The sequence below is a fragment of the Bufo gargarizans genome, chromosome 4 (genome assembly GCF_014858855.1).
Source record: "Bufo gargarizans isolate SCDJY-AF-19 chromosome 4, ASM1485885v1, whole genome shotgun sequence".
In the NCBI taxonomy this organism is placed as follows: Eukaryota; Metazoa; Chordata; class Amphibia; order Anura; family Bufonidae; genus Bufo; species Bufo gargarizans.
In genome coordinates, this window is record NC_058083.1 from 226,245,618 (window position 1) to 226,258,174 (window position 12,557).

The window sequence follows — 12,557 nt, forward strand, 5'->3', positions numbered from 1 at the left end:
TGTGACCAGTCCCACCCTGGCTGCTTTGATTAACAGGGCCAGGCAGTGGCAAAGCAGCGAGGGAGGGGCTGGCCACAGAAAGAAGCATGGCTTAGGTGCAACAAGAGCAATAGTGATGCCTTATTGTACCAATGGCCTCATTTGCATATTAAGAAATAGTATTAGTCAGGAACGGAACCACAGGCCAACAAGAGAAAAACAGCGTTTTAATCCCTTCCCGACTGCTGAACGGAAAACGGACATGTATTTACAGGCACACAAGGCTAATATATTAAATCAACGATAACGTAGATCGCACATATTTAACTCTTTAGTTGCTGTGGTTGCCGTCAAATGTGACCACGGCATCTGGGAGCTCATAAATCGGCAGCGCATACTCCCGGCCATGCACCGACTCCCACTAGTAGTGATCAGGGAAGCTGAATGGTGTGTGCAGCAGCCTTGGTTCTCCTGAATTATTCGAGGCTGCCGCACATAGCCAAAACGGTATCAATAAAAACTATAGATTGTCCGACAAAAATGATCCTTTGAACTGCTCTGTACACAAAAAAATAAAAACGTTATGGGGGTCTTAATAGGGTGATACAAAGAAAAAAATTGTTTTTTCCAAAGGTTTTTTTTGTTTTCCAGTATTAAAACGCAAGAAAAACTATACATGTGGTATCAATGTAATCGTACTGACCTGGAAAATAAAAGTAACAGGTCAGTTTTACTGCATAGGAAATGCTATAGAAACAAAACCTATGAAACTGTGTAGAATTTTTTCCCACTTCCCACTACATTGTTTGTAAATCATCAAGTGCAACTGTAAATGGTTCCATTGGAAAGTACAACTAGTCCCTCAAATTGCTATGTGAATGGAAAAATAAAAAAGTTATGGCTCTGGGAATGCAGCGAGTAAAAAACAAAAATGAAGAAACTGAAAATGTCCCAGTCCCGAAGGAGTTAATCAGGTGACCCACAGTTATGTGTCTATGCAAACAACTGGATAGGGATGTTGCTGGTTCCAGATTCCCTTTAATAACTTTTGCATTGGCTTCCATATAACAGTCTATGATTTTCTTTTCTTAATATGAAGCACCTTCATAATTACAGCTCTATAAAGGTGGAGATAGTTGAGAACTACAGTATTTGTACAGGTAGGACTCCTCTTGATTGTGGTTGTAGAAAGAGGGTAAATCATCATCTACATTCATGTTGACAACACAATCAGAATTGAAAAGTAATGAAGACTCTGTATTTGGGTACTGGACGTTATGTATAGGTGACATTAACCAGGAGAGATTTTCAAGTGGTTCCATATAGTCGAAATGTGGATTTTTTACATCATGATTTGTGTTTCCAGCCTGCTGATCTTCATCACTTTGTAGATCAAAATCCATAGAAGCAAGCCAATCTCCGTCATTGTACTCTTCACTCTCATTTAAACTGCCACTTCGAAGATTTTTGCTCCGCTCCAAATCATTAAAATTTTCAGTAACATAGTTTTTTAGCATGCGTTTATCCATTTCCATATCATTTAAGTGAAGGACGGGAGGGCAGCTGTGCTGACTTAGGCCTATGCCTGGTAGGTTTTCATGGCATATTGCTCCTGAGAGAGGATTCTGGAAAAAAAAAAGTTCATTCAATTATACCAATTCACTGAAAAAAAAATATATATATGTGTGCTCACTATTCAAATACATTCAGTGACTAGATAAGGAGAGCTCTGTTATTGATGTGTATCCAAACCCCAGAGTCTGGACAGCAGGCATGTAATGCCTTGGTAGACATAAATGCTAACAACAGAGTTGAATAGCATTGGAATCATATTTTATTTTATTAATAATCCTATTGACTGTCCATGGAATTAGGATACAAAGTAGCTGTGGGTAGCCCGTCATTAGCCTTCCTCCTCACAGTTTCTGTATGCTCTGGTGCACTGCAGGGACTTGCTAGCTGGAATACAGGAAGTCTAAGCTATGAAAGAGATTCTTGATAGACTGTTATCTCTGCCTCTACATTTGTGTTTAATAATTTTCGAAACTTGATGCACTGACATAATGGCACAGCCCTTCTGGCAAAAGTCTGATGGGCCGGTGCCAGAGTGGGAAACCTAAAGCTAGGCCAAAACATTTAGGGTTTGGGATGTTTTGCCCAGATCCCTAAAAGTAGTGGCTGTTACACAGCTCTATCACCTTTCTCAGACCGCCGATACAGTTGAATACTGGGCGGAGCACAGGAGCCACCCTTGCCTTTCACCCTTATAGGCTCCTAGGTCTCAAGCCTATGAGGCAACCAAGGACGTCACAATGATGACATTGAGCAAGGATAAAGGCTGCGCCATGACTTCATCGTGACCGGGTGCTCTGGGATGTGGACAACTTAGGCTGCAGGCTGGAAATTGTCGGGAAGTAATAATTCAATTAAGAATTATTAATTATGGTCATAAAAATAACCATAACATTTTTTTTAAATTACATTTGTCAAATTTTCTAAATCATGACCTGGTGAATTGTAGACAACCTAATTGATATAATTCACATCTGAGTCCGACTATTTCCTCAGATAAATAAGTTCTTTTGACGTGATGATAAACATGTAGTTCTGCATTATACAATAATACACAGGTTTATTGGTTACAAGGTTATAAACATATATAAGTAAATAAACACAATGATACATGCAAATGAATATATATATATATACATATATATATATATATATATATACAGACGTGGACAAAATTGTTGGTACCCTTTGGTCAATGAAAGAAAAAGTCACAATGGTCACAGAAATAACTTTAATCTGACAAAAGTAATAATAAATTAAAATTCTATAAATGTTAACCAATGAAAGTCAGACATTGTTTTTCAACCATGCTTCAACAGAATTATGTAAAAAAATAAACTCATGAAACAGGCATGGACAAAAATGATGGTACCCCTAGAAAACACAGAACATAATGTGACCAAAGGGACATGTTAATTCAAGGTGTGTCCACTAATTAGCATCACAGGTGTCTACAACCTTGTAATCAGCCATTGGGCCTATATATATGGCTCCAGGTAATCACTGTGTTGTTTGGTGATATGGTGTGTACCACACTCGACATGGACCAGAGGAAGCAAAGGAAAGAGCTGTCTCAAGAGATCAGAAAGAAAATTATAGACAAGCATGTTAAAGGTAAAGGCTATAAGACCATCTCCAAGCAACTAGATGTTCCTGTGAGTACAGTTGCACATATTATTCATAAGTTTAAGATCCATGGGACTGTAGCCAACCTCCCTGGACGTGGCCGCAGGAGGAAAATTGATGACAAATCTAAGAGACGGATAATCCGAATGGTAACAAAAGAGCCTAGAAAGACTTCTAAAGAGATTCAAGGTGAACTTCATGCTCAAGGAACATCAGTGTCAGATCGCACCATCCGTCGTTGTTTGAGCCAAAGTGGACTACATGGGAGACGACCAAGGAGGACACCATTGTTGAAAACGAATCATAAAAAAGCAAGACTGGAATATGCCAAACTACATGTTGACAAGCCACAAAGCTTCTGGGAGAATGTCCTGTGGACAGATGAGACAAAAATCGAAGTTTTTGCCAAGGCACATCAGCTGTATGTTCACAGACGAAAAAATGAAGCATATCAAGAAAAGAACACTGTCCCTACTGTGAAACATGGAGGAGGCTCTGTTATGTTCTGGGGCTGCTTTGCTGCGTCTGGCACAGGGTGTCTTGAATCTGTGCAGGGTACAATGAAATCTCAAGACTATCAAGGAATTCTAGAGAGAAATGTACTAGCCAGTGTCAGAAAGCTTGGTCTCAGTCGCAGGTCATGGGTCTTGCAACAGGACAATGACCCAAAACACACCGCTAAAAACACCCAAGAATGGCTAAGAGGAAAAAATTGGACTATTCTAAAGTGGCCTTCTATGAGCCCTGACCTCAATCCTATTGAGCATCTTTGGAAGGAGCTGAAACATGCAGTCTGGAAAAGGCACCCTTCAAACCGGACACAACTGGAGCAGTTTGCTCATGAGGAGTGGGCCAAAATACCTGCTGAGAGGTGCAGATGTCTCATTGACAGTTACAGGAAGCGTTTGATTGCAGTGATTGCCTCAAAAGGTTGCGCAACAAAATATTAAGTTAGGGGTACCATCATTTTTGTCCATGCCTGTTTCATGAGTTTATTTTTTTACATAATTCTGTTGAAGCATGGTTGAAAAACAATGTCTGACTTTCATTGGTTAACATTTATAGAATTTTAATTTATTATTACTTTTGTCAGATTAAAGTTATTTCTGTGACCATTGTGACTTTTTCTTTCATTGACCAAAGGGTACCAACAATTTTGTCCACGTCTGTATATCATTGATATAAAGCATTACAAGCTTAACAATACATGTGAGTGGAAATAACTTGTCACATTATAACCAAGCTATTATTAGGTTAGGATATCAAAATAGGAACATAAGTTATATATATTACTTCTGTTCAGAGAAAACCTCATGATAGCAAGATGGGCATGTCTAATCCTAGACATCAATATGGAACGCTAAATACATTCCGCCCCCTCTAACCAACTACACATCACATGACTTCAGGCATGGGCAAATCCATCCAACGATATAACTTAGAAGAGATAACTGTATCCTTCCACCCCATCCTGGACTATTTTCACACATATAATTTTGGTAAGAATATTAAGACAAATAACAGGGATCTAGGATCTTTGCTAGACCATATCTTAAATGGGAAGGACTTGAATTAAGTCTTTCCTGTGGGAACCCATCATTTAGCTTGGCGAAGAATATTATATCAATATACATATATATAAGCAATAATTTAATGATTGCTTATGATTATTAGTGATGGAGATACACATTGAACTCGGTGGTGTGAGTGAAATGACCATTGGAAACAATGGTGCAGACAAGGTGCCAAGTGATTGTGCAGAATTTGTTGAAATGTATAATGGTAATGTGGGTTTATGTACAAGGTCTGATGAGGATTCCAACCCTCTTCCTTTGCAGGTCGCGGTTGGGGAAGCTCCCCCTCTTGATAAAAATGTATACGGTATAAAAATGCTGATTGATGTTGAGAACTCAAAGCTGAGGTAACTCACTGTGAAAAATGTATAAGGATACAGTGTGGCAGTCCTAGAGGGTGTACCACACATACCAGAGGTGAATATGCAGTCTCCACGGGATTCTATGGTTGCTGGGGAGGTGTCCAATGTGGAGATGGGCTCATCAAGGCCCCTAGAGGTCAGGGTTGATAATGACCCGAGCGTTATATATAATGTATGTGCTGTGACCGTTAGCAACGCAAAGAGGAAAGCTACCATGTCAAGGTATTGTGAAATTCAGGCAGTCGCTAGTAGCGACTAGAGTTGAGCGAACCCGAACTGTAAAGTTCGGGTTCGTACCGAACTTTAGGATTTTTGGACCCCGAACCCGAACATTTCCGTAAAAGTTCGGGTTCGGTGTTCGGCGCTTTCTTGGCGCTTTTTGAAAGGCTGCACAGCAGCCAATCAACAAGAGTCATACTACTTGCCCCAAGAGGCCATCACAGCCATGCCTACTAATGGCATGGTTGTGATTGGCCGGAGCAGCATGTGGCCCAGGCTCTATATAAGCTTGAGTCACATAGTGCTGCACGTCTCTCTGCTGTTACAAGTGTAGGTAGGGAGAGGATGCTGCTGGACTTGTGATTTCAGAGAGAGAATAGGAGAGAATTTAACTCAGCGATCTACAGAGAAATAGTTGTGTCGGTGCAGGGCACAATCGTTTTACCCTGCTCTGAGCTCATTGACCAAAAAAACGTACTTTTATAATTGTGTTAGTTAGGTGGGCGGCGGGGGCCTTACAGGGGGTGATCAATGACAGGGGGGTGATCAGGGAGTCTATATGGGGTGATCAGGGGCAATCAGGGGTTATGCAAGCTCAGTGCACCAGCGCTGCATCTGAGATTTTGGGACTTTTTTGGGCAAACTACAACATCTGGATTAGTTAGTGTGCAATTTAAGGTAGAAATACACCCATAATTTTCTGGGGTTTGAAAAACACTTTTTTTTTTCTTTCAAAAAACTGTATTTTCCAGATCTGCAAGTGTTAAATTCAAGTTTACTATATACAGCTTTCATATTCTGTTATAAAAAAAAAACACTTTTTGGGCAATCTACAACATCTGGATTAGTCAGTGTCCAATTTAAGCTAGAAATACACCCTATCATTTTCTGGGGTTTGAAAAACACTTTTTTTTCTTTCAAAAAACTGTATTTTCCAGATCTGCAAGTGTTAAATTCAAGTTTAATATATACATCTTTCATATTCTGTTACCAAAAAACCACTTTTTTTGCAATCTACAACATCTGGATTAGTCAGTGTGCAATTTAACCACTTCAACCCCCCTAGCTGAAACACCCTTAATGACCAGGCCACTTTTTACACTTCTGCACTACACTACTTTCACCATTTATTGCTCGGTCATGCAACTTACCACCCAAATTAATTTTACCTCCTTTTCTTCTCACTAATAGAGCTTTCATTTGGTGGTATTTCATTGCTGCTGACATTTTTACTTTTTTTGTTATTAATCGAAATTTAATGGTTTTTTTTGCAAAAAAAATGACATTTTTCATTTTCAGTTGTAAAATTTTGCAAGAAAAACGACATCCATATATAAATTTTTTGCTAAATTTATTGTTCTACATGTCTTTGATAAAAAAAAAATGTTTGGGTAAAAAAAAAAAAATGGTTTGGGTAAAAGTTATAGCGTTTACAAACTATGGTACAAAAATGTGAATTTCCGCTTTTTGAAGCAGCTCTGACTTTCTGAGCACCTGTCATGTTTCCTGAGGTTCTACAATGCCCAGACAGCACAAACACCCCACAAATGACCCCATTTCGGAAAGTAGACACCCTAAGGTATTCACTGATGGGCATAGTGAGTTCATAGAACTTTTTATTTTTTGTCACAAGTTAGCGGAAAATGATGATTTATTTATTTATTTATTTTTTTCTTACAAAGTCTCATATTCCACTAACTTGTGACAAAAAATAAAAACTTCCATGAACTCGCCATGCCCCTCACGGAATACCTTGGGGTGTCTTCTTTCCAAAATGGGGTCACTTGTGGGGTAGTTATACTGCCCTGGCATTTTAGGGGCCCATATGCGTGAGAAGTAGTTTGAAATCAAAATGTGTAAAAAATGACCGGTGAAATCCGAAAGGTGCTCTTTGGAATGTGTGCCCCTTTGCCCACCTTGGCTGCAAAAAAGTGTCACACATCTGGTATCGCCGTACTCAGGAGAAGTTGGGGAATGTGTTTTGGGGTGTCATTTTACATATTCCCATGCTGGGTGAGAGAAATATCTTGGCAAAAGACAACTTTTCCAATTTTTTTATACAAAGTTGGCATTTGACCAAGATATTTATCTCACCCACCATGGGTATATGTAAAATTACACCCCAAAATACATTCCCCAACTTCTCCTGAGTACGGCGATACCAGATGTGTGACACTTTTTTGCAGCCTAGATGCGCAAAGCGGCCCAAATTCCTTTTAGGAGGGCATTTTTTGACATTTGGATCCCAGACTTCTTCTCACACTTTCGGGCCCCTAAAATTCCAGGGCAGTATAAATACCCCACATGTGACCCCATTTTGGAAAGAAGACACCCCAAGGTATTCAATGAGGGGCATGGCAAGTTCATAGAAATTTATTTTTTTGGGCACAAGTTAGCGGAAATTGATATTTTTTTTTTTTCTCACAAAGTCTCCCTTTCCGCTAACTTGGGACAAAAATTTTAATCTTACATGGACTCAATATGCCCCTCACGGAATACCTTGGGGGTGTCTTCTTTCCGAAATGGGGTCACATGTGGGGTATTTATACTGCCCTGGCATTTTAGGGGCCCTAAAGCGTGAGAAGTCTGGAATATAAATGTCTAAAAAATGTTACGCATTTGGATTCCGTGAGGAGAATGGTGAGTTCATGTGAGATTTTATTTTTTGACACAAGTTAGTGGAATATGAGACTTTGTAAGAAAAAAAAAACAATTTCCGCTAACTTGGGCCAAAAAAAGTCTGAATGGAGCCTTACGGGGGGTGTCATTGATCACCCGACCGTAAGGCTCCATTCAGACGTCAGTATGATTTTTACGGATCCACGGATACATGGATCGGATCCACAAAACACATACGGACATCTGAATGGAGCCTTACAGGGGGGTGACCAATGACAGGTGGGTGTTCAGGGAGTCTATATGGGGTGATAACCCCCTGTCAGTGATCACCCCTCTGTAAGGCTCCATTCAGACGTCCGTATGTGTTTTGCGGATCCGATCCATGTATCCGTGGATCCGTAAAAATCATACGGACGTCTGAATGGAGCCTTACAGGGGGTGATCAATGACAGGGGGGTGATCAGGGAGTCTATATGGGGTGATCAGGGGCAATCAGGGGTTAATAAGGGGTTAATAACTGACCAGGGGGGGTGTAGTTTAGTGTAGTGGTGTTTGGTGCTACTTTACACAGCTACCTGTGTCCTCTGGTGGTCGATCCAAACAAGACCACCAGAGGACCAGGTAGCAGGTATATTAGACGCTGTTATCAAAACAGCGTCTAATATACCTGTTAGGGGTTAAAAAAATCGCATCTCCAGCCTGCCAGCGAACGATCGACGCTGGCAGGCTGGAGATCCACTCGCTTACCTTCCGATCCTGTGAATGTGCGCGCCTGTGTGCGCGCGTTCGCAGGAAATCTCAGCTCGCGCGAGATGACGCATATATGCGTGACTCTGTGCAGGGCTGCCGCCTCCGGAACGCGAGTCTGCGTTAGGCGGTCCGGAGGCGGTTAAGCTAGAAATACACCCATCATTTCCTGGGGTTTGTAAAACACACTATTTTTTTTCTTTAAAAAAACTGTATTTTCCAGATCTGCAAGTATTAAATTCAAGTTTAATATATACAGGTTTCATAGTCTGTTACAAAAAAAACACTTTTTTGGCAATCTACAACATCTGGATTAGTCAGTGTGCAATTAAAGCTAGAAATATACCCATCATTTTCTGGGGTTTGAAAAAGACTTTTTTGACAAAAAAACACTATTTTCAGGCCTTGCAGCATCAGCACGTGTGAAATTACAGGCTTATATACTGCTGTCAAATTCAGTTGTTAAACACTCGTTTGGGCACAAAAAATTTACTTGGCAGCCTTTGATGCAGATGTAATTGTGAGATACACCCTTAATACATTTGGGTTACATTCAGAGATTTTAAATACCGCCATTTGGTGCGCCAATGTTGAATTCAGGCCTACACTGGTTCAGGCCCTGTGAGATACTACCTCTACATACAGGGGTTTGATTCAGGGATTTGAAATACAGCCATTTTGGGCAAATAAATATTTAGTTCAGGCCTACACTGGTTCAGGCCCTGTGAGATACCTCCTCTACATACAGGGATTTGAAATACAGTCATTTTGGGCAAATAAATATTTAGTTCAGGCCTACACTGGTTCAGGCCCTGTGAGATACTCCCTCTACATACAGGGGTTTAATTCAGGGATTTGAAATACAGCCATTTGAAATACAGCCATTTTGTGCAAAGATATATTTACTTCAGGCCTACACTGGTTCAAGCCCTGTGAGATGCTTCCTCTACATACAGAGGTTTGATTCAGGGATTTGAAATACAGCCATTTTGTGCAGATATATTTACTTCAGGCCTACACTGTTTCAGGCCCTGTGAGATACTCCCTCTACATACAGGGGTTTTATTCAGGCATTTAAAATACAGCCATTTTGGGCAAAAAAATCTTTTATTGAGGCCTAGTCTGATTCAGGCCGTGTGAGATACACCCTTCACATAATGTCGTTCTATTCTACTATTAATTAAACACCCATTTAGGGCAAGATCCTAAATTTGAAAAATATGAGGAGAGCGTCAAATAAGGGACGTGGCCCAGGTTGTGGTGCTGCTGCTGAAGCTCCTGTTGCAGGGAGAATACGTGGTCGATCTGTGCCAGCTACACGCACAAGTGAAATCCCTTCCTCAGGTGCGAGTAGGCGACAAAACCTGCAGCTGTATTTGGTCGGGCCTAATGCTGCTCTACGAATGGTGAGGCCTGAATAGGCGATAGTAGATTGTGTTGCTGACAGTGGATCCAGTTCCTTCACATTGTCTCCCACCCAGTCTCCTGCTGAAAGACCACAGTTGGCACCTGCAGCCCATGTCCATCAGTCTTTCACCTCACCCCCTTGCAAATCAGCCAAGCAGTCTGAGCCCCAAGTCATGCAGCACTCTCTTCTGCTTTTTGATGACTCTGTTAGCACGGTTTCCCAGGGCCATCCACCTAGCCCTGCCTCAGAAGTGGAAGAGATTGAGTGCACCGATGCCCAACCACTTATCTTTCAAAATGAGTACATAGGAGGGCCATCACAGCATGTCTCGGATGATGACGAAACACAGGTGCCAACTGCTGGGGCTTTCGAAAGTGTGCAGACCGACAAGGAAGGCAGGGGTGAAGACTGGGTAGAAGTTGATGTGGAGGACGATGAGGTCCTCGACCCCACATGGAATCAAGGTTATGCGAGTGACCTATGTAGTTCGGAGGAAGAGGCGGTGGTCGCACAGAGCCACCAGCACAGCAGAAGAGGGAGCAGGGTGCAAAAGCGGAGGTGCCGTCCTCTAGACAGTACGCCTCCTACTGCCCACCGCAGCAAGGGACCGAGCACACCAAAGCCAGCTCCAAGGAGTTCCCTGGCGTGGCAGTTCTTCAGACAATGTGCTGACGATAAGACACGAGTGGAAGACACGAGTGGTTTGCACGCTGTGCAATCAGAGCCTGAAGCGAGGTATAAACGTTCTCAACCTGAGCACAACCTGCATGACCAGGCATTTAAGTGCAAAGCACGAGCTGCAGTGGAGTAGACACCTCAAAAGCAAGAAAGATCTCTAGCTCCTCCTGCTTCCTGTTCTGCTGCAGTCGCGGCCTCTTCATCCACCTTTGGAGTGACAGTGCCATCTGGCACCCCTCAAACAGAGGATCTGCCAGCAACACCAACAGCTGGGTAACCAAGCATCTCCACAATGTCCCACGGAAGCGTTCAGCTCTCCATATCCCAAACGCTGGAGAGGAAGAGGAAGTACCCCCCTACCCACCTGCGATCCCTAGCCCTGAATACCAGCATTTCTAAAATACACGCACAGGGGGGCGTGGCCGTGAAGCCGAGGAGTATGGCCGCTTGATCCCAGAGCTCCTGCTCCAGCATAGCGTCTCAGGCAAGCAGATTCCTCACATCGGGCTCTAAAGTGTACCTCTTGGTGCCATCTGGTACCGGAATCATCCCTGATGATGACCAGAGGAAAACGTGGCATGAAAAAACAAGGGAAACTGGAGTTTTTCTTCGGTCAGGATCGGGACAAAGATGGCACTGGCGCGCGTGTCCCGCACGAGTCCTCCCCCTGTCCGCCATCTATGGCCAGCGCTCGATCCCCTCGAGCATCAGATGATGGAAGCTCACAACACCAGAGCCCTCGGGGGTCACCGCATAACTCCGAAGCAAGTGAGTACAACGTCAGGGGGGAGAGGTGGAAGCCAGACAAAACGACCTCCGCTGGCTACGCAGCACTGAGATCCCCGTCCACAAGCCCGGCGAAGCAAAGGCCCAGACTTCAAGACCCGGCACCAGGGGAAACTGTAGCGGGTGACAGTCATGGTTGGCACACAGCAGACACTCTACAAGAGGTGTTACATAGCTTCCCAACGGACGATAAACCTGCGTCCAGTATTATGCTAAAAGGAATGTTCCTGGCATTCAACCATTCAGTTACCTCACACATTTCGCAGCTCCTAATACCCATCCACTCGTCGGTTTCCGATTTGGGGAATAGGATCGATCATGTGGAGAACAAGATGGGTGAATTCGCTGAGTCGCACAATAGCCTATTAGATTCGCATGATGGGCAAGCAGAAGAAATCGCATATCTGAGGGCTAAAGTGGCTGATCTGGAGGATCGATCCCGCAGAAATAATCTGAAATTGCGTGGGGTGCCGGAATCCGTTCAAGCTGTAGATCTACAGTCATACATTAAACAGCTTATCAGACTCCTCCTGCCTAATTGCACCGAGCAAGACCTGATAATAGACCAGGCGCATAGAATTGCGAAACCCAAGCACCTGCCGGACGATGTTCCGAGGGACGTGCTAGCCCGCTTACATTTTTTTTAGGCTAAGGAGGACACCTTGGCGGCGGCGAGAAAGATGGACGCGCTACCAGACCCATACCAACAAGTGAAGCTGTTTGCGGACTTGTCCGTGGCTACTCTTCAGCAGCGTCGCACGCTAGGTTCTATTACTTCAGCATTGAGGTCACACTCCATTCAGTACCGGTGGGGATACCCGCTGAAATTGTTGATCCAAAAGAATGGAACTCTAACGGTTATCCGCACAGTGGAAGAAGGGAAGGCGACACTAGCCGCATGAAATATTGCTGTGGAGGACACCCCTCAACCAAAGCAACACCGCCACTTGTCCGAGGAGGGAGAATGGCACCGGGTAGAAAGCAGAA

At 43.0% G+C, this 12,557-nt stretch overlaps 1 protein-coding gene across 1 annotated transcript in view; it reads right to left on the reverse strand.

The window, feature by feature from the left end:
- Positions 1–1,097: 1,097 nt before the first annotated feature.
- Positions 1,098–12,557, reverse strand: part of GCM1 (glial cells missing transcription factor 1) — an 81,202-nt gene continuing 69,742 nt past the window's right edge. Inside the window, exon 5 of the mRNA XM_044291101.1 lies at positions 1,098–1,604. Coding sequence (XP_044147036.1) covers positions 1,098–1,604 — 507 coding nt within the window. The remainder of the gene's footprint in view (positions 1,605–12,557) is intronic.